A 21223-nucleotide genomic window follows, 5' to 3' on the forward strand; every position below is an offset into this window, starting at 1 on the left:
GCCCCCACGATTCTGTCTGCCCACATGCTTCTGTCTGTCAGCCTCGGCCTCGGGATCAGCTCTTGCCGCATTGGTTGGATTTCAGGAAGGGGGAAACCCACGATTTAAAGGGCTCAGTTTCCACCTGCCAGGCGTCATTTGCAAGGTCCAACTTGCCTTTGGCACACACTTGGGAGAATCTCTCGCTGTCGTTCACCTATTACGGTTACTGGTCAAACGAAAGCGAGTCCCCGAAAAGTGTCCCCTTGGTCACCTTGACAATTTCCAAAAGCGAAACTTGCGCTCTAGGTTAAATCCACACTGAGTCTGCGGGGCGCGGAGTCCCTGCCCAGGTCAGCAGCGCCCGCCCGGCTGGAGGGCGGGGACGGGGGAGGAGTCTGTACAAGGCGTGGTCTTCCGTGGGAGAGAAGGCAGACTTTACCCCCCACCCCCTAAAACCCACACTCCGCCCCAGCCAATCAAGGAAGCCTATGCAAATAGGAGCCCTGTCGCCCCGACAACCATGATGCGCGGCAGCCAATTGAAACCGGCAAGTCGCGGCCCTGCTCCACGATTGGGACGGAAGGAATGAGACAGCGGCCCAATGGGCTGTGGGAACGGTCCTCGGCGGGTTGAGGGGCGGGGATATGCAAATATGGTTTGAAAAGCCGGCGGGAAATCTGAGTTTCGCGGGAGGACCTTGGCGCGTAAACCGTATCCCTTCATTCATTGTCAGCAGCAGCTTCCTGGAGCCATTTTTCAGCTGCCGGCCGCAGCACTCGGGCAGCCGCCGCCGCCTCGCAATCCATTGCATCGGCCGCCCCCGACGCCTCCATCCCCCCTCGGGGCCCGATATCCGTGCGGCCGGGACCCTCCTCTCTCCAGGGCCCCGATTATTTTTGGCCCCCGGGGCCCGTGCAGTGCGGAAAAATAAAAAGAAAAGAGAGAGAAGGGGCTCGGAAGCGCCGGGCGGGGAGGAGAGAAGGAGAGACTTGGAAACTCCGACTGCAAATAATAAAAGAAATTGCAAACAATACGTTAATATTACCATAGCAATAAAAAGAGCAGGAGCGAGAGATGAGAAAGGGGATCCAGCCCGCCCTGGAGCAGTACCTGGTGACCGCCGGGGGTGGGGAGGGGGCGGCTGTCGTCGCCGCGGCTGCTGCAGCCTCCATGGACAAAAGGGCACTGCTAGCCAGCCCCGGCTTCCCCGCCGCCGCCGCCCCGAGCGCGTACATCCAGATCCTCACCACGAACACTTCCACCACCTCCTGTTCCTCCTCCCTCCAAAGCGGCGCCGTCGCCGCCGGCCCCCTCCTCCCCAGTGCCCCCGGCGTGGAGCAGACCGCTGGCAGCCTCATCTACACCACGCCGCACGGACCCTCCGGCAGAGCCGGGCTGCTGCAGCAGCCACCAGCGCTGGGACGCGGCGGCAGCGGCGGCGGCGGCCCTCCGGTAAATGCCCTCCCGTCCCCACCGTCCCCAGCCCGGGCGGGAGGTGGGCTCGCATTGCGCGGGGTGGTGGGAGCGCTGCGGGCCGCCCTTGGTGGGGAGTGCGGGGCCGAGCGTCTCGGGCCTCGGCGGCTGCCCCTGCAACGAGGGTTTATTGTTCAAGACTCGTGTGTTGACCCCCGCCAGCGCCCGGAGGGTCGGGGGGCTCCGCCGCGAGCGCGGGGCGGCGGGGATCGCCTTGGCGCGAACCACATCAAAAACTCCGAAACTTTTCGCCGCCCCCCCTCTTCTTTTCCTGCACTTTTCCCTACCCCCACTCTCCCCTCCCCTCCAACTCGAAGCTTCCTCTTTCTCGGGCGTAGGAAGGGGTCACGCCCCGGATGGAGAAGGGGGTGGAGGAGGGAGTAGGGAACTGGGGAGTGGGAGACTCCGGGGGGTGGAAACCGAGGTGGGGGCCCTGGGGGTGATGGCCCCCCCTTCCGGCCTCCGAGGCCCGTTGGCAGCCGGGGGTCCCTAAGGCGTGCTCGGAGTGCAGGGGCTCTGCCAGGTTGCGCTTTGACACATTTGGGGATCTGTTAACTCCCGGCAACAAAGGGGCTGGGGGGAGTGGAGGCAGGCGGTGGAGCAGGGAGCCGGGTACGGGCGCGGGCGTGGGCTGTCTAGGGGGTGAGGGGCTCGCGGGCTGGCGGCCCCGGCCTGGGCGCATCCCGGCGGTGGCCGCGGCGGCGCCCGCGTGGCCCGAGCGCCCGGGCCTTCCTCGCCGGGCCCCGGGCCTGCCCTTGACCCGCCTCTCCCCTTGCCCCTTCCTTCCCCCCGCCCTGTCCCCCTCTCCGCCCCCCGGCGACGGAGGGCGGGGGCAGCCGTGTTCCCGTCCCGCCGCCTGGGTCTGTCCCTCTCCCCGGGACCCGCCGGTGACGTTTCGCACACGTGCGCGGAGGACGCGCCTGTGACTGGGGAGGAGGCGGCGGCGGCGGGAGGGGGCGCTGGAGGGGGAGAGGGGGCACCCACTTCCTCCTGCTCGCCGGCTCCCTGGCCTGGGACCGTCCCGGCGCCCTCGCACCCGCCCCCGGCGCGGCCACCCTCCCTCTCCTCTCCCCGGCACCCCCCCCCCCTCCACGGGCGCCCGCCCTCGCCCGGCGCCGCCGGTCCGCTCGGCCCTCCGGGCCCCCTCTCCAGCCGGCACCCCCCACCTCCCCCCCGGAGCCAGGCTGGTTTCGGAAATGCCCTTACAGCAGCAGGTTAGTGACCGGGACGGCTCGGGGGGCCGCCGCCGCCGCGGGGGCACAGGATTCTGTTGGGGGGCTGGAGCCGTGAGGGTAGGCGGTTGAGCGGGGTTTTGGAGTGGGAACGGGGGGTTGGGTGCTCGAGGGAAATGAGTAAGCAAGAAAAATGTAACTAAGTAAATGCCCCGGCCTCCGGTTCTAGGAACCCAGGGGGCAGGAGTGTCCGCCCCAGGGGGTGGGTATGGCGTTTACGTGGATTTTTTCCTAGGGGGGCCGAGGGATGGGCGATCGGAGGGGGGCTTCTCGCCGATGGCCGAGTTGAGCTCTGTTTTCTGTCTTCCTTTCCTTGTGCTGGAGGGGGAGGGGGGCGGGTCAGAGGGTAGGGTGTCTGTAGGATTCCCAGGCCACCCGCCACCCCCTCCCTTTGTCCCTGTAATTTATAAAGCGCCTTTGAGAGATGATTTAGGTCAGTATGCGGCTTCTTTTTTTGTTGATACTAGAAAGAAGTGTGGCCGGGAGGTCTTCCCCCTTTCTCCTTTTCTCTCCTGCATTCCCTTCCTCCATGCCTCCAGTCTTCTCCCTCGTGGTGAGGCTTGGCCCCCACGAGGCTAGAAACGAACCAGACCCAGTTTAGATAAATGGTGGGTTGGTCCTACCCGTCGTTGACCTCACCTTGTCTCGGCTCCGAATGGGCTGAAATTTGGGGAGACTCAAGATTCTGCAGAGGTCTTTAAGAGCGGCAGCACCCAGGCAGCACTTGGGGGGCAAGAGATGGGTCTGGGAAGAATGAAATATATTATTTCCTGACTTTTCTCAATTTCTCCTCGAGTTGGGTCTTTAGTGCTTTCAGCCCCGGAGATACTTGCTAGGGATGTGTGATACCTTCTCAGTCAAAGGAGCTCTCATCGCGTTTAGTGACTAGGGTCTGCCAGCAGGGGGGAAAAGAGTATAGGACCTGCTCACACATACAGTATCCACTGTGCCGGATTCTCAGTCGCAGAAATATGCCACGCTTTTACTGGCATTAAATACTATTACTGACTTTACCTAAACATGCTTGGATATATTTCAAACATATATGCCCCCTACTCAGTTCTGCCCCTATATCATAAACCTAATCTGAAACAACCAGCTATTGACATACTTCTGGGATTGGATTCAGATTTATGGGAGGGTAGTTTTGATCATGGGAAATTGCAAGACCACCGTTTTGTTTTGTTGTTGTTTTTTTAACTTTTGAGTTTTAGCCCACTTGGGCCGAGTCTTTGAAACTATGTAGCCAAACTTCTCTGTAGTTCATTGTATTTAAGTTTTGAAAATTACCCTCACCACCTTCCAAACTATTTCAAAACTTTATCCTCCTTTTCGTGAGATGATTATTCTAAAGACACGAAAACTGTGTATAAAGTTTGGTTTCTTTTTTTTTTTTTTCTTATCAAAATTGTATTAGCCCTCTATTTAAGTCTTGAACTTTTGTTGATATTCTTTCCCTAAGCAGGAGAGACAGCACGGGGAGCGCTAAGTGATTGGCTGAGCAAAGAGATCATTTAAACACTTTGCATCCAAAACAGGTTGAGAAATCCTGTTGAGGTTGCCAGAGTTGCAGACCTACCTGGTTCTGATTTCCATGCTCTGTCTTTGGAATTTAAGAGCATACTCTTCACTTGTTTTTTAATGTGGAAAAAATCCATATATATGTGTGTATCTATTATTTGTATATATATTATTTATAGATATATGTATACACATTTAGTACTGCCTTACTAGCTGCAATTGCCTGTGTCATTTACAAGTCATCAGATCTTAGGCAAATAACAATCTCTCTCACCAACAGCACTGTAAAAAGGGGGCAATGAGAAATATGAACATGAAAATATTTTTTAGGGTTAAATATGACAATGCAAGTAAAACACTTAGCACTGAACCAGGCAAATAGTAGATGCCTAAGAAAATGGATATCCAGAAATGTTATTTTTTTTTAACTTAGAGAAATAATACAAGAACATGTGTACACTGCCCCTTTGTTGACATGTATGAGTAAAATGGCTAAAACTTTCTAAAGTGATGCATAACTATTTATACCTACTTGAGTTTTTAAATCCATATGTCTCGGCGATCTTCAAGAATGGATACAATAGGGATACATCACTAGGACAGGCCTATGTTAGAGATGGCAGTGATGTGCTACCCCAGCATGAGCCTGTGGCTTGAGTTGAGACAAATCTAGATCAACTCACCCTCACTTTCTGGCCTTGCTCTTACCTTGATCCCAGGGACCTACCATCCTTGGGTGCAGCCTGTACTCTGTAGCTTTTGTAGAACTGGGCTCTTCATCATTGCCATGGCAGAGACATGCACCAGGTAAACGCAGTTTCAGATGATGAGCTGTTGGGCACAGAAGGGATCTAGGGAAACCACAGTCAACAAGCACTGTTTTCTAGAACAGAAGGGGCTTCATTATTTTCTGTCTCTGCTAAAAAGCAGCTGAATGATTTCATCCCACTTCTAGAAAGTTTGGGATCTATTAATGCAAGAGACAATGACCTGTCACATCTGATTTAATTTGATCCAGTCACAGCAGCCCGCTGATTAGACTTTGGGAAGGAACCCACAATGCTTGAAATTTCCGTGTAAGAATGGAGAAACCATAGGTGCTACAGCTGAGTCTTTTTTCTTTTCTTTTCCTGTATGAGTATAAAAGAAGAAAAATGCTGGGTTCCTGTGGTTCTGTACTCAATAATCTTGCTTCTGCTGAGATAGATGGTTAGTGCCAAGTTTAAGCTAGGAGAGAATTTTTAGTCACTACATACCCCAAAATGGAAGTTTTAATATAATGCAGTGCCCAGACTCGGGCAGTACAAATAGCTCTACTATAATCAGTACCCATGGTGCCACTCTAATCATCCTCTGAAACAAAGCACTCTTAAATGTGGCTCTGTGAGCTAAGGAACCCAAGCTTGCAAACAGGAAAGGATTTTTTTTTTCTCTTTTTCTATAAATCGTCACCTTGTGTAATACTTGGAAGAGTAGATTCTGAGATTAATGTTGTGTTGTGCAAAAGCTAACTTGAAAACAGAAAATAATACTCTAATCTTAGACATGAATAAATAACAGCACCTGGAGATTGAAAGGTTGTAGAGAAAAGTGGCTTTTATTCTCATTTCTTACAGGTATAATGCATAGTTGTCTTATTGCCACTCCCAGCGATATACCATCCGTACCTTTAGCCTCTTTCCAAAGGACCTGGACCCATTTGGCAAGGCTTCAAATATTCATAGTTGATTTTCTGGCTACTCTTCTAATTTGACATGAGTTTCATATATTCCATTTGTATGTCCAGTTTTCATCCACTTTCCTCGGCTGACTAACTCCCAATTCTTTTTTAACCATCTGCTTTCTACTAACATTTTAAACTAGGATGAGTGAAAAATCAACCACTGCTTGTGCTCACTAAATCATGTCACTCCTAGATGCACGTGAAACCATCGCAAATAGTGCATGGCAAATAAGGTAGATTGCAATTCTTATCAGATGCTCTGTTTCATTTTAGTTTTTAAATAGAGGAACTTCCCTGAATTCTTTGAGGTACTAAGCATGTGGTTTAATGCATATTTTTCATGCTTGTTAGCAGCTTAAAAATAGTGTTTCGAGTACTGTATTTACAGTGGCTAAGAAGCTTTTTTTTTTTTTTTACTAATAATTTTTCAGGGGACTAAGAAGGCCAGCTAACTGGGAAAGCAGTGAGTATAGGAAACCACCAGTGGTATCTTCTTCCTCCTACCCTGACCCCTTCTTTGGCTTCCAAGAGTGACTTGGAAAATGTATCTTACACAAGGACAAGTTGTACAGCAGAAGAGACAAAAAAGCAGCAACTGGGATGGGGTCAAGAAATCCACAAAGGAGATGGTGGGGTAATATAGAGGGATCATACACACAGCTTCTGCATCAGTAGAAAGAGAATTGGTTTGTTTTCTGTTTTCGCTTTTGCTTCAAACACTCTTCCCCCAAAGCAATGCATTTTTAGAACGCAAAGAATGTGTGGGCTACAAGGATGTATTCTCAGGTAGCCTCCAACCTTAACTGGGGATCAGGCATGTTGCTGTGGCAGCTACGGTCATCTACAGTAGGGGTGCCCAAGCTCCCGGATCAAAGAGGTAAACCCCCTAGTCACCAGATTATAATCACAAAGCCTGTGTACCTTGCTTTGCTGGAGAACCTGGGTGAAACAGACCACTGCTTAGGTTTACATCAGCGGAGGTTGATAGTGAGAACAGACAGCTGATGGAATAGAGAGGACTTCGGAGGAGGTGGGAAGAATAAAAGTAATTGACTTCGGTCTGCTTTCTATTACTTTAGCCCAACTGTCTGGGGCCATTTCTAGTGTCCCGGCAACATTCTTATAACAAGTCTTACAATTAGCACAGGCAATAATTGATATTCTTGATGGTCTTTGAATCATAACATGTGAGAGCTGTAAAAGCAAGAATCATCATGTGACCCAATGCCCTTCATTTCACAGGTGAGGAAATTAAGACCCAGTGCAGTTGAGTTACTTACCCAAGGTCACAAGCTAACTAGCGACAAAGCCAGAACTGAAACCGGAGACTTGAATTCTTAGAAGCCTCATTCGCCAAGAGAAAGTTAACTGTGTCCCATGTGCCCTGTATGGGGAAATTGGGATGAGTAGAATATATTTTAGATTGCCTTCAGGAATGGTTACACTTTTTGAAAATAGACACATACAAAAGTGTCCTTTGAACAGTTGGCTTTAGAGTAACAGCTCATTCTCAAAGATACAAAATAAGCGAAGCTCCTTTAGATGTTCAGTGAGAGGGAGTTAAAAAAAAAAAAAAACAGAAGGAATGACTGACTCATAGAAACGTGAGAGTAGCATGTTTAAAGCTTTATGTGTTATTTGCAGACTTATGTGGATATGACACTTCCGGTGCTCAGAAAGTGAAACATACACTTCACTGAGAATAGAACCTGGAAGGATTTTTGCCATCGTCTTTGGGAGAGGGGTACGCCGTAGCTCTGGTGTTGGAGGTCTGTCTGGGCCATCCACATCCTGGGTGACTGCTGGGCTTTTTAGAGGTCAGGGGCCCTTGCCTAGTGACCTTAGACCAGGTGCCCTGCCGTCTTTGATGATTGCTGGCTAAACAGAATGGCCGGTCAGTTTAACTCTTTCAGAGGAAGTCCTCATCCCCTAAAAGCCAGAACTAGTTTCCTTAAAACGTCTTCTTTTACTCCTGAAATTGAGAAAGCTTAAAAATAGAATCACTTCAAGCCCTGAAGCCCAAAAGTGAAACATAATCCAGTGTGGCGGTAGTCCACTGACTAGTTAGGGGGCGGGGATATATAGCTGGTCTATAATTCACAGACCGGAAAGGTGTCGCCTGCAGGTACAGTCTCGATCAGGGCAGCTGTTGGTGAGACCTGTGGTCAACAGTGAAGCGGATTTCCCCTGGAGGACTCTATGGAGGATGAGTCCATCTCAGGAAGCGGGGGAGCTGACCACCCTTGGTGCTCCCAGCCAGCTCATGCCTGGCTACCCAGGAGATCCCGTTGGCTCCTCCAGCCTGACTGCTGAGAAGGGCTTCTCCGAGCTCTGGAGATGATCCTGAATGTTGCAGCTCTGGACACTGGGGGTCACGGGAGGTCCACTCGGAGCCTGTAGACTTCACCCCTCCCTGGCCCCTTTTCTGTGTCTGATGCTTTAAGGCTCCAGAAATAGAACCCGAGCAGCCGCCCTGTGGCCCCATCCCTTCTGAGCCTTTCTGGGTTTGGCGGCCCTTAGGAGAGGTGAAAGCTTCTGTGTACCAAACCCATGCCCTCCACCTAAAGGGCAAAGTAAATGGCAGCCAAGTAGACGATTCAGACGATTGAGCGTGAAGCCAGTGTCTGGGTTCTTATTCTCTCAACAACTGTGTCGCTGGGCAAGTCCGGTTAACCTCTGCATCTTCATTTCCTCCCCTGTAAAATGGGTGCATCACTGTACCTACCTCATGGGATCGGGAGGATTAAATGAGTTCATGTCGTAAGGTGTCTAGACCAGTGCCTGGCCCATGGGAAGGATTCGGTGGATTCCTGATGGAATTGCTCTTTCTGTTTAGGGCTGTCTCTCAGGCCCTTCTTCCAGTAGTTTATTTTCAGAACCAGCCCCAGCGTTCATCCAAACCCAGTGATGCCTCTAAAAATGACGGTGATGGGGAGGAACAGTGAACTGCGAGGCGGGTTCTCCTAAACATATTCTTCAGGATTTTTGTATGTCTTTGTAAATTGTGCATGGACTTGGGAGAAAGAGCAGAAAAATATGCTCTTTATTATAATAGCCCTCTCAGTACTGATAGTTTCATGACTAGAATTTTTTATTTCTGTGGTGATCTGTGCTACAAAAGTTGCAAGTATTAACGTGATGTCACTTCTGTACAGTAAACGAGGGCTTGAGACAGAATGGTGGAGATCAGGATGTCCGAGGTCTCCTGGCCTTGGCAGGATGGGGAGGTCACCACGTCGGTGTGGGGGAGGGGCTCTGCCTCTGGGCCCCTCTCTCCCTTTCTCATCTCCGGCTGGCAGCGCCCGGTGGTTCAGTGTGTTTGCCTGTTCCTCCCACTTACCCCTCACCTCTCCCTCTGCCTGGCGTTTATAGAAGGATGCTAGAGTGACTTATCAAATTAATTACAACCTCCTCCCTACAGTTTGAGGTCCTGGGAAATCTCGCCCTTCCCGTTCTTCTTCCCCGCTGGGATGCTGGCGGGCGCAGCGTTTAAGGTGCTGCTGCCCTCCTTCTTTGTTGTTCAGTCGCTTATTCATGTCCAACTCTGTGACCCCGTGGACTGCAGCTCGCCAGGAGCTTTCTCTCTAAGGCATTTATTTGCTCGCTCCTCTCGGTCCTTCCCGGTCCTTCCCGGTGGCCTATCAAGGACACGTCCTGCACAGGGGCCTCCCCTGATGCCTGGGGCCTCGGGTCCCCTCCCCTTCCTCGAGTTCCTGCTTCCTTCCTTCCTGTAGCACATTTTAGTTCACCTTCCATCCCCATCAGCGGTGCCCTTGACTCGCTCTTCCTCCAAACCCACAAGCTTCAAGAAAACCAGCCTGTGGTTTGTCTTCATGTTGCCCTTGCCATGGCTTCTTCATCGTGGATGCTCAATTACTTGAGAAGAGGCCTTTTCATCAGGCAGCCATGGTGTGCTTGGCACCCCAGTCTTCCTGTTGAGGACGCAAAAGAAGTATGAGGTGTGCGATCCACCCACTCTTTGCGTTTACAGTCTGTTTGGGGAGCCAGGCTTTAAACACAAGCTGAGTCGCAGGCAAGACTAAACAGGAGTCGGGAGGAAAACACGACTCATCTCGTCCTTGGCTGTACAGTGTCGACAGGACGTGCCCGCCGGGCCGGCAGAATGAGGAGGCCATGGCTCCCGTAGTCACCAACCTAGAGCACGTGCAGCTGTACTTCTGGATCACCTGAGCACTTTGGAGAAATACCCCCATCTAGACATGAGATTTTGAAAGTGTCCCAGGTCATTTTAATGTGCATTCAGTTGGAACCTCTGGACTAGGTAGACAGGGAGGGCTGGGGAAGCTGATCATGGCTGGGAGACATCTTGAAGCCAAATAGCGAGGTGGGAAGAAGGCATAAGGAGACCAGCTAGACTGGCATCCGTAACGGAAATATTCAGACCCAACACTGGATACATTGAGATGACTGGTCTAGAATAGAGATTACCTTCCTGCAAGGGCCAGGGGTATGGGAAAGTGAACGTGTTAATCCCTCAGTAGTGTCTGACTCTTTGTGACCCCACAGACCATAGCCCACTGGGCTCCACTGTCCATGGGATTCTCCAGGCAAGAATACTGGAGTGGGTAGCTATTGACTTCTTCACGGGATCTTCCCGACCCAGGGATCAAACTCAGGGCTCCTGCATTGCAGGCAGATTCTTTACTGTCTGAGCCACCAGGGGGGAATGGGAAGGTGAGAATAAGTGGCATGGGAGTTGGTCTTGAACAGAGAAGAAATGCCCTTTCTGAAGAGTGCCAAGGGACCCCACCCCAGGTGATGGTTGCCAGAGGGGAAAACAGGCCGCGTTTGTTGCCAGGTCTTCAAGTGTCTTAAAATGGCCAGGAATCTACCAGTTTTTAAATGTTGGCTCAATTTAAAAGGAAAATGTGCAAGCCAAACAAAATAGGTCTCTAGGCCAGATCTGGCTTTAGTGCTGCCTCTCAGCAGTCTCTGGTCTATGGGATAATAATAGCTAATGTTTATCAAGTGCCCACGCGTGGAGTGCCCTAAACTAAGTGCTCTACGTGCATTAGCACATTATCCATATAACCTGTGGAGTGGGTGTCATTATCATGCTTATTCTTCACAGAAAGGAGCAGACAGTGAGGGGTTAAGTGGCTAGCTCTGGGCTCCACTGAGGAGTGAGGCAGGTGAAATTGAACCCAAGAAGCCTGGCTCCAAGGTCTCTGCTTGTTCCTGGTCTTTATCCTGTATGGTCTCTGTTATGGTATAAATTCTATAGTACGGACCCCAGATACCTGTCAAAAAGAAGGGATCCAGTGTTTTTTTCCAAGGCTGCTCGAGAATAAGAATTGCCTGCAGCGTGTGTTCCAGATGCAGGTTTCCAGGCACTTTCTCTACCCTCAGTCAGAGAAGTGCGCTGGCCTTCTGGAACATTTGGGAAACACTGTTGCAGGTGGTTGAGCACAAGCAAAGGTTCTTGCAGCTGGAATGACCTGCAGAATCAGGAGCTGCCTGCAGAATCAGAGCGCATTCCATCCATCCCAAGTCCTTCCTCGCAGACCCCAGAAACCAGGGCCAGGTGCACCGGTATCCCATACCTACCCTTTTCCCAACTTCTGGATTTCTAGCTCATTGCCAAAGGCAAACCATCCAAAGAAATGTGACCCAAAACCCGAAGGAGGTAAAACAAGGACTTCCTGAAAGGCTGAGAATCTTAGAGGGTCCAAGGGAGCACTGCTGCCTGGCACAGCACCACTGGGAACCATGGCAATTTCCTGGACAGCCTGCCCTTGAGGGATTTGCTTTGCCTGATAGTAGGAAGGCTTTCCATTCTGTTGGGTCTGGGCCTGCCTGGAACAGGTTACCATGTGGGTTAGAACATGGGTGCTACAGTGTCGATGGATCTAGAAGCAGGACAGCGATGGGATGGTGTGAAAGGCCAGATGGGAGAGAGAAGAAATATATGGCCTTGGCTCCCCACGTGGTTAGCTTATGGGGCTGAAAGAATGGACTGAGTTTTTCCTCCATCAGGGTTTGTACCACATGGAGGGAATGATGAGTTTGGAATGTGTTGGCCGTGAGGGATGCCAGGGGCCACCCAGCTTTCTAAGAGGCTGGGACCCAGCACTAGAAATATGGCTTTGGCACAGAGGTTAGAGGGGAAGGCTTGATGAACAACAGCCAGCCGAGAACTGATCTCCCTAGCTTTAAAAAAAAAAAAAAAGTGCCACAAAAACCTTTCATTTTCACTTCTCCCTTTATAATATGAAAACGAGACAGATTCATCCGGTTGATTTGGGCGGGGGGAGGATCAATACTGTCAGGGTTCCCAGAGACGAGCCATCAGTTGTTATTTATGACGTGCTTTCCCAGGTCTGGGCCTGGCTCCTGGCTGCTTTGAGAAAGCCCACAGTTTACAGCCTCTCAAAGCAAAGAGGAGCCAGCTGGAGAGAGCTGTGCATAGAGAAAGGTCACATAATTATGTCTTGAACTAAGATGGCTTTTTTGACCATGATTTCCTAGGCTCTCTGATTTTACAGGTTAAAAAAAAAACATCTTGGATTTATTTTCTTAAGCCCTAGCATGTTAAAACTTAAAAATGAAAGTGTAAATTCTTTGTTATTGATTTTTAAATATGTAACTTGTGTTTAAGCCTATTTGCAATAACCCTGGAATTGACTGATTTTCGTTGGTGTGGTGGATACCCAAACTTGTGATGATTCCACTAATAATGTGGTAAAGTTTTCAGTCTTTTCTATTCCTGTTTTCCTTGCCAGCATCTCAGACACTCTAATCCTGGGACTGGTCTTTAGGAGGGAGGTTTTCAACTCTGGCTACCCACGGCATTGGGGAGCAGAGGGCTTGGCGATCTGGCTCCAGAAATGGGCCCTGTCACTTACCAGCCTGTGAGCCTTCACAAATTCCATCTATGAGCTGTAACTACCGAAAATAGTGCTCCTGTCTCCTTCAGTAATTGAAAGGATTCAATGAGTTGTGTTTATAGGAAGTGTACTGTGCATTCCTAGCTTAGTGTATACACCCGACTGTCCCTCTTCCATGGTAAGAGCTCTTGAGAACTGATTACATCTGAATTATCTGCTTTTAACCATTGGAGGGAAAACAAACTACAGGACAGATACTGAGCACTGAGCTGACTGGGTTCCCAGTATTCTGGGTGCTCCAGTGACTAAGATACTCTTGCCTTCAAGTTCATCAGGAGATCAGTTCAGTTCAGTCATGTCCGACTCTTTGCGACCCCATGAACCGCAGCACGCCAGGCCTCCCTGTCCATCACCAACTCCCGGAGTCCACCCAAACCCATGTCCATTGAGTCAGTGACGTCCTCAAACCATCTGTCATCCCTTTCTCCTCCTGTCCTCAATCTTTCCCAGCATCAGGGTCTTTTCAAATGAGTCAACTCTTTGCATCAGGTGGCCAAAGTATTGGAGTTTCAGCTTCAAAATCAGTCCTACCAATGAACACCCAAGACCAGTCTCCTTTAGGATGGACTGGTTGGATCTCCCTACAGTCCAAGGGACTCTCAGGAGTCTTCTCCAACACCACAGTTCAAAAGCGTCAATTCTTAGGCGCTCAGCTTTCTTTATAGTCCAACTCTCACATCCATACGTGACCACTGGAAAAACCATAGCCTTGACTAGAAGGACTTTTGTTGACAAAGTAATGTTTCTGCTTTTGAATATGCTATCTAGGTTGGTCATAACTTTCCTTCCAAGGAGCAGGCATCTTTTAATTTCATGGCTGCAGTCACCATCTGCAGTGATTTTGGAGCCCAGAAAAAAAAAGTCAGCCACGGTTTCCACTGTTTCCCCATCTATTTGCCATGAAGTGATGGGACCGGATGCCATGGTCTTAGTTTTCTGAATGTTGAGCTTTAAGCCAATTTTTTCACTCTCCTCTTTTCACTTTCATCAAGAGGCTCTTTAGTTCTTCTTCACTTTCTGCCATAAGGGTGGTGTCATCTGCATATCTAAGGTTATTGATATTTCTCCTGGCAATCTTGATTCCAGCTGTGCTTCCTCCAGCCCAGAGTTTCTCATGATGGGCTACATATAAATTATATGCATATAACTCTGCATATAAGTTAAATAAGCAGAGTGACAATATACAGCCTTGACGTACTCCTTTTCCTATTTGGAACCAGTCTGTTCCATGTCTAGTTCTAACGGTTGCTTCCTGACCTGCATACAGGTTTCTCAAGAGGCAGGTCAGGTGGTCTGGTATTCCCATCTCTCTCAGAATTTTCCACAGTTTATTGTGATCCACACAGTCAAAGGCTTTGGCATAGTCAATAAAGCAGAAATAGATGTTTTTCTGGAACTCTCTTGCTTTTTCCATGATCCAGCAGATGTTGGCAATTTGATCTAGGGGAGATGAAACAAGTTTTTCAGTAATTAAGATGAGATAAAAGATGGTGAGGGACCTAAGAGAGTATGGATGAAGTTTCTCAGGCATCCAACCTGGGGGCGAGAACGGATAAGGATTTTGGAGGTTCAAAACTGGAGCAGCGTTTTGGTACTGTTGACACTTTGGCCAGACTCCTCCTCATGGTGGGCAGGCGTTCCTGTGCACCGTGGGGTGTTAAGCAGCATCACTGGCCTCCGCCTGCTAGATGCCTGTAGCACCTTACAGTTATGAGAAGCAAAATATCTCTGGACATTGTCCAGTGTCCCCTGAGGGCAAAACTGGCCCACACTTCTCCTTGGCCCCCTCCCTTCCCCGGGCCTGTTGATGAACCACTGAACTAGCTCTTTAACTTGGGCATGCTCCACATGGAGCCCCAGCACTGGGATCACTGTCCACCACTCAGATGATACAGAGGAAACAGGCTCTGTAGCCAGCAAAGCCCTGCTTGTTTACGATCAGGCAGGCGCTCTAGGAATGGGCCACTCGAAGCCCCTCCCTAAGCTGGAGAAGAAGGGATCAAAGTCTGCAGTTCCAAGAAGGCCAAAGAAGTTTCGCATTTATCATTGACTCAACTGGGTAATTAAGAAAAGACTTTCTGAAAAAACAGGGACCTGCTCAGGACCAGCTGCTCCATTGATAGACTAAGGACTTGGTCATATCACTTACTTTCCAACCTGTTTCCTCACCTGTTAAATGAAGAGAATCAGGGTTCCCGTCTCTAAGGTAATTGTACAAATTGAACGCCCTCCTGTGTGTTAAGTGCTGGCTTCAGCGCTGGCCATGTGCACTCCGACCTGTGTGTTGTCATCATGCATGTCGTTATTGCTGTTGCTGCAATCATTGCTGTCAAGCTGAGCTTCCCTCTCAGGGCAGTTCAGCTATTAAAAACCATTCCCTTCCTTGCTGGTGTTTCCACAAGCACTTTCCTCGAACCTCCATCTCCCACCACAGGGCAAACTGATCCATTTGACTTACTTAGCAGGTATGTTTGGGGCACCGAGTGTATATGTCAGCCCCTGTTCTAAGTTCCGGGATGCAGCTGTTTAGGCACAAAAATCCCCTGCCTTCATGTGACTTGGATTACGATTGATGAAAAATTTGCCACATTTTGGCAAAATAGCCACCTCCTCCCAACCTCCTACTGTTCTTTTTTTTTTTTTTTTAATTGTAGGATAATTACTTTACAGTATTGTGGTGGTTTTTGCCATACATCAACGTAATGTATGCAACCACAGGTGCACACGCGTGCCCCCACCCCCAGCCTGACACCCCTTCTTCCACCGCTCTCCCCACCCCATCCCTCTGGGTTGTCCCAGAGCACCCGTTCCTGTGTTAGATGGATCCTGTCCTGTTTTGTTTTGTTTTACAATGTTGTTTCTTAAATCTGTGGTTCTAGATCAGTAGCAGCATTCAGCCTGTTAGAAATGCAAATTTTGGATTTATACCCTAGACCTACTGACTCAGAAATTCTGGGTGTGGCCAGCAGCTTGGGGTTTGATAGATACCCCCAGCCCAAGTTGAGAGGCATGGTTTGGGGAAAGATGCCTCTCAACAAAAAGGGCTAGGGGAAACCAAGGTCTGGGTTGGGCTGTGTTGCGTGCTGCCATCAGAGAGGGAGTTGCCCATATAGTGTATGTGTGAATCGTTCAGTCATGTCTGACTGTTAGCGACACCATGGACTGTAGCCCGCCAGGCTCCTCTGTCTATATGATTCTCCAGGCAAGAACGCTGGAGTGGGTTGCCATTCCCTTCTCCAGGGGACCTTCCTGACCCAGGGACCATACCTGGGTCTCGCGCATTAGAGGCAGATTCTTTACTGTCGGAGCCACCAGGGAAGGCCTGCCCCATATAGTACATTTCCAAAAACAGCAGAGCTTACGAAAGACAGTCTTATATGTATCAAGACAGTTCAAAACGGGCAGTGTGCTTTGATCTCTTCCGGGCCTGGCCTCCCTCCTTGAAACAGGAGGATCCTGCAAGCCACAGTGCAGAACTCAGTCACAGACATTCTTAGCCATCTTTGGGTCTTTCAGCATGCTGAGAATGGGAAAACTGCTTCCTTCCCTTTTCTCCAGAGCCTTGTGATGTGTGTGTTTGACAGTTATGCTCCTTCTTTTAATGTCTTCTCCTTTAATCGTCCTCCTATCTATCTGAAAGTGAAAGTGAAAATGAAGTCGCTCAGTCGTGTCTTGACTCTTTGCAACCCTCTGGGCTGTAGCCCACTAGGTTCCTCCGTACTCGGGGTTTTCCAGAAAAGAATACTGGAGTGGGTTGTAATTTCCTTCCCGACCCAGGGGTTGAACCCAGGTCTCCTGTACTGCAGGTATCTACCACCTGAGCCACCAGGGAATCCCATTCTTTCCTATCTAGCACCAGTAAAAAAAACCCTCACATCATAAGCCAGCTAGATGGACCAGGCTTCCCTGAAGATGAAATGGTAGCTGTCCGTACACGTCTGGTAATTTGGGTATTTAAAGATACCGTGAGGAGTAAATGAAACGAGAGACCCTGGGCCAGTGTCCAGCCTGGAGCTGGGCACAGAGTGTCCAGCCACTTGATAAATTCCCGCCCCTGTTCCCAACTCATTATGAAAACCAATAAAGGCATTAAATAGATACCACAGTTATTCATATGAAAAGCTTTTGACTATAGACAGTTTGAATGAGTATGAATAACCATCGTATAAATTATAACCAAAATCATGGAATCAGAAGTTTTGATCTATTAAAACTCGTATTAAATATGTATGTAATTAAATAAACTTTAGAGGCTTAAAAGAAGTATATGTTACCTGGTTTTTCTCTCTCTCTTTTTTTTTTCCATGAAAATGGATTTTTTTTTCTTTGTCTGAAAGACATGTAGGATCTTAGTTCCCTGACCAGGGTTTGAACATGCACCGCCTGCACTGGAAGCGTGGCATCTTAACCACTGTACTGCCAGGGAAGTCCCAAAGATGGATTTTTTTTTTTTTTAAAGCCCTGATCAGATTAATAGAAATTCTTTTCTTCTGCACTAACCCAAACCTGGTTCTGCTTATATGGAATCTGTTAATGTAAGAGCCATATTCAGTTTACAAATGCTAATTAATTACTATTATGTTGATTATGTTAAAAGGCGTGTTTGAGATGGACTGATGGTTCCTTTTGATAAAGGGTTTTGTCTTGAACGTGCATGTGGAAGGTTATAAAGCTTTACTGTGGTCCAGCTTGGTCCTGTTGCTGTCGTCTTCTACAAGTGTCTCTCTGGCCATCGGTGGGCCTTTCCTCCCCCCACTTCCAGCCAAAACAACTTCTGGTTACAGTGATGGTTTTCGGTTTGCCATTTGTGGTTGATTATATTTTAGAGGTTGGGAAAGTAAGGTGAGCAGTACTCATTTCTTGCTTCCTGCCTCGCTTGAGAATAAGGATCAGCTTTTCTCAGTCCTTGACTTTCAACGTTCGCTCCTGTATATGGTAAGGGTGGCCAAGGTGTGGCCCTGCAGTGGCGCCCTTCTGAAGGTCTGTTATGACGCAGTGCCCACCGCCCTTTCCAAAACTAGCTCTGGGGACCAGGGTGTGGGCCTCCCCTGTGCCGTGCAGAATAAAAGAAGTATCTAGACTAGAAGTAAAAGACTAGAATCTAGTATCTAGAAGTAAAGGACTAGAGCCATGCTGGCTGCATAGTTGAGTTTCATAAATATTTTTTAGATGGATCTAAATAAGCATCATCCCATCTGACAGTAACAGGTTACCGAGCCCTGGAGTTTTGCTGTAATAGAAGAATAAAGTTACAGTGGTCAGCTTGTGGGCTGCCCCTTTCAAGTCAGCTAATCTCCGGCTCTTTGCACCTTGGAGAAGTGCACTCAGTCAGACTAGACATAGACCCCAACTTGGCACGATTAAGGACTTTATTTATTTATTGCTCTTGGGACTACTTGGTGTAAATCAGAGTTCTGGAGGTTGATGAACTGGAATGCAAACTTACTAATTTACTCTGAGAAACATAACTGCCAAGTGGACAGTTGCAGAAATTGGTATTGCCTTGGGTTTGCGATCAGAAGATTATTAGCTGAGTCAGAATATAGGGGTTTGACTCATCCTGTTAGCATCTTCCCACTGTGCCGGCTCCCCTCTGGAGATCACCTGCAGGGTCGGGAGTCCTGCCTTCTGCTGGAAGAACATAATGGACACTGTCATTTACTCAGGCGTCCAGTGGTGTCTGTAAGGATAACACTGACTTTGTTGCCTTTTTTTTTTTTTTAAGGGAGAATACTTGTTTTTAGTCCAGGTTTGTTATTTAAAGAAATCAAAGATGGTCTAAGTCAGTGAAGTAAAATTTGAAATACCCTCTCCACTCCCTCCTAGTCCTGCTTCACTTTCCAGAGGTGACTACCGCAGCTTGATTTGTCACTTTTATATCCATTTGCAAATATGTATCTTATATGCAGATGCAAATTGCAGCTTGCAGTTTGTACTTAACAGGTATTAGATGTATTTCCATCTTAATGTCCATTACACCTTGTATGTGAAAGTTACTCAGTCGTGTCTGACTCTGCAACACCATGGACTATACAGTCCTTGGAATTCTCCTGGCCAGAATACTGCAGTGGGTAGCCGTTTCCTCCTCCAGGGGATCTTCCCAACCCAGGGATTGAACCCAGGTCTCTCACATTGTAGGCAGATTCTTTACCAGTTGAGCCACCAGGGAACTGCTGCCCATTATATGCGATATGCCAGAATGTAGTTAACTCTTCCTATTTGATTGTTATTCCTAATTTTATAAACAGTTCTACACTGAATATCCTTGTGCATATGTTTTTGTGCATATGTGTATTTCTGAAGGCTAGATTTTTTTCTTTAAAAATTTTTTAATTCAGGTAGAGTTGATTTATAATATTAGTTTCAGGTGTACAACATAGTGATTCAAATTTTTTATAGATTACACCCCATTCAAAGTTCTTATATGTAGACTTCTATACATATATTGAATTTGTAGATTGTATTGTATATATTCTATCGACTATGTAGATACGTTCATATCTATGAATACATATTCATATATTGTATTGAATATGTAGATTTCTGTACATATATTGAATTTCTGTCACAGGGCACGTATAGTAAAATGCTGGATTGTTGGTGTTTAGTCACTAAGCCACGTCCGGCTCTTTTGCAACCTCATGGACTATAGCCTGCCGGGCTCCTCTGTCCATGAGATTTTTCTAGGGAAGAATACTGGAATGGGTTGCCATTTCCTTCTGCAGGGGATCTTCTTGACCCAGGGATTGAATTTATGTCTCCTGCACTGGCAGGTGGATTCTTTACCACTGAGCTTCCTGGAAACCCAAAATGCTGGATAGATAGGGCCAAATTGTCCCCCACTAAAAGCCAAAGCAATTCTTCTTCCTCTCACCAGTATGGAGAATGCTTTTTTCTCATACTCTTTACAATGTGAGATCACGTTAGGTGTTTTGCAGTTTCGCTCATGATGGTTTTGCTAGAAATGCTAGATACTATCTCCTGATTCTTGTTTTGTGTTTCCTTAATTATACGACTGTCATCACCACCACTGCTGCTATTATTACTGCTGCTGGTTAATAATATTTGTTGGATGTTTTATGTGACAGGATTGTTTTAAGCACGTTAAATGAAATTTACTAATTTAAAGTTCAACATCCCTGTGACTTTGGTATGATTATTGCTGTGATTTTACAGATGATGAAAGAGAGAGAAATTAGTCAATTTAAACATCTCTGCCCAATGTATTTCTGTGAGTTGCCTCTTTGAATCCTTTATCATTTGTGTTTATACAGCTATTTATAGTTTTCTTACTGATTTATTGGAGCTTCTCAGATACTGCACGTTCTCTGTATGTATGTGTGTGCACATGTGTGTGTACTAAATATTTTTTTGCCAGTTTGTCATTTTTCTTTTATCTATGAGATGTATTTCTCTGTACAGAAATTTTGCTCATTTTTTAATATATAAAATTATAGTCTTTACTTTTGTCAGTTTGGCTGCCCTTCCTAATCCCCAAATTATAAACTATTCTCTGTTTTCTTCTTCTGATCTTATAATTTTATTATATTGATGCTTAACCTCTTTGGAAGGGGTTGTGTGTAGGTGTTAAAGATCTGACCCTGTATTTTTCCCAAATGGATAGCTAGTTATACTAGTGCCATTTATTGAGTGGTTCAGCCTTTACCCATAAATTTGAAATGCCACTTTTGTTGTGTGTGTGTACATGTGCAGCCTTGTGCACGGATCTGTGTTGATCAGTACCTGGACCTTCTACTCTGCTCTACTGATATCTTTGTCTCTTTCTAAGGAAATACTATCCCTCTAAATACAGTAATTTTATGCTAAGTTTTGCTATAAATTGGAAAAATCCCATCCCCTTTCATCTTATACTTGTTTTTTTCATTAAAATTCCTTTTCATTATTGATTCATTATTGGTTTTCATTATTCATTCTTGCAATTGTGCAGACTGGGGTTCTCTCTCCCCTCTCCACTGTCAGTTTGGGGCCATAAGAAAGATAACAGTTACCTACTTTATTGTGACTGAACCACCACCACAACAACCTGATTGAATAGTTTTGTACACGAGGAATGGCAATGAGCATCTTACATATATTATTTCATCTTGTAAAGCAACCCTCCCTCATCTGTAAAGGTGGAAGGTGAGGCTCAGTGGTTAAGCTGTTTGTCCTCAGCTACACTTCCAGACGAAAGGATTTCAAACCTCTCTCTTAATTCTGATGCTCCCCACCCACCCCCAGACACGTGGAGTCTCTTCATGGGATACTTACAGGCCTTTGTCTGGGGTGGGTTATCAAGTGTTTCCGTGTTCTGCGGGGCAGCTGATGGCACTTAAGCAGTCTTTATTGTGTGAAGAAGACCTAACAAGATCTCTCCTAAGGAC

At 47.6% G+C, this 21223-nt stretch overlaps 1 protein-coding gene across 2 annotated transcripts in view; it reads left to right on the forward strand.

Annotated features, from left to right (window-relative positions):
* E2F3 (E2F transcription factor 3) overlaps window positions 949-21223 on the forward strand; it is an 83457-nt gene continuing 63182 nt past the window's right edge. Inside the window, exon 1 of one of the 2 annotated variants that reach the window (XM_018039226.1) lies at window positions 949-1434. In XM_018039226.1, coding sequence (XP_017894715.1) covers window positions 1057-1434 — 378 coding nt within the window. In that variant the 5' untranslated portion in view covers window positions 949-1056. Of the gene's footprint in view, window positions 1435-2553; window positions 2670-21223 lie in introns of those variants that run through there. The other variant, XM_018039227.1, reaches the window with a different exon arrangement.

Source organism: Capra hircus, chromosome 23, assembly GCF_001704415.2.
Source record: "Capra hircus breed San Clemente chromosome 23, ASM170441v1, whole genome shotgun sequence".
NCBI classification, from domain to species: Eukaryota; Metazoa; Chordata; class Mammalia; order Artiodactyla; family Bovidae; genus Capra; species Capra hircus.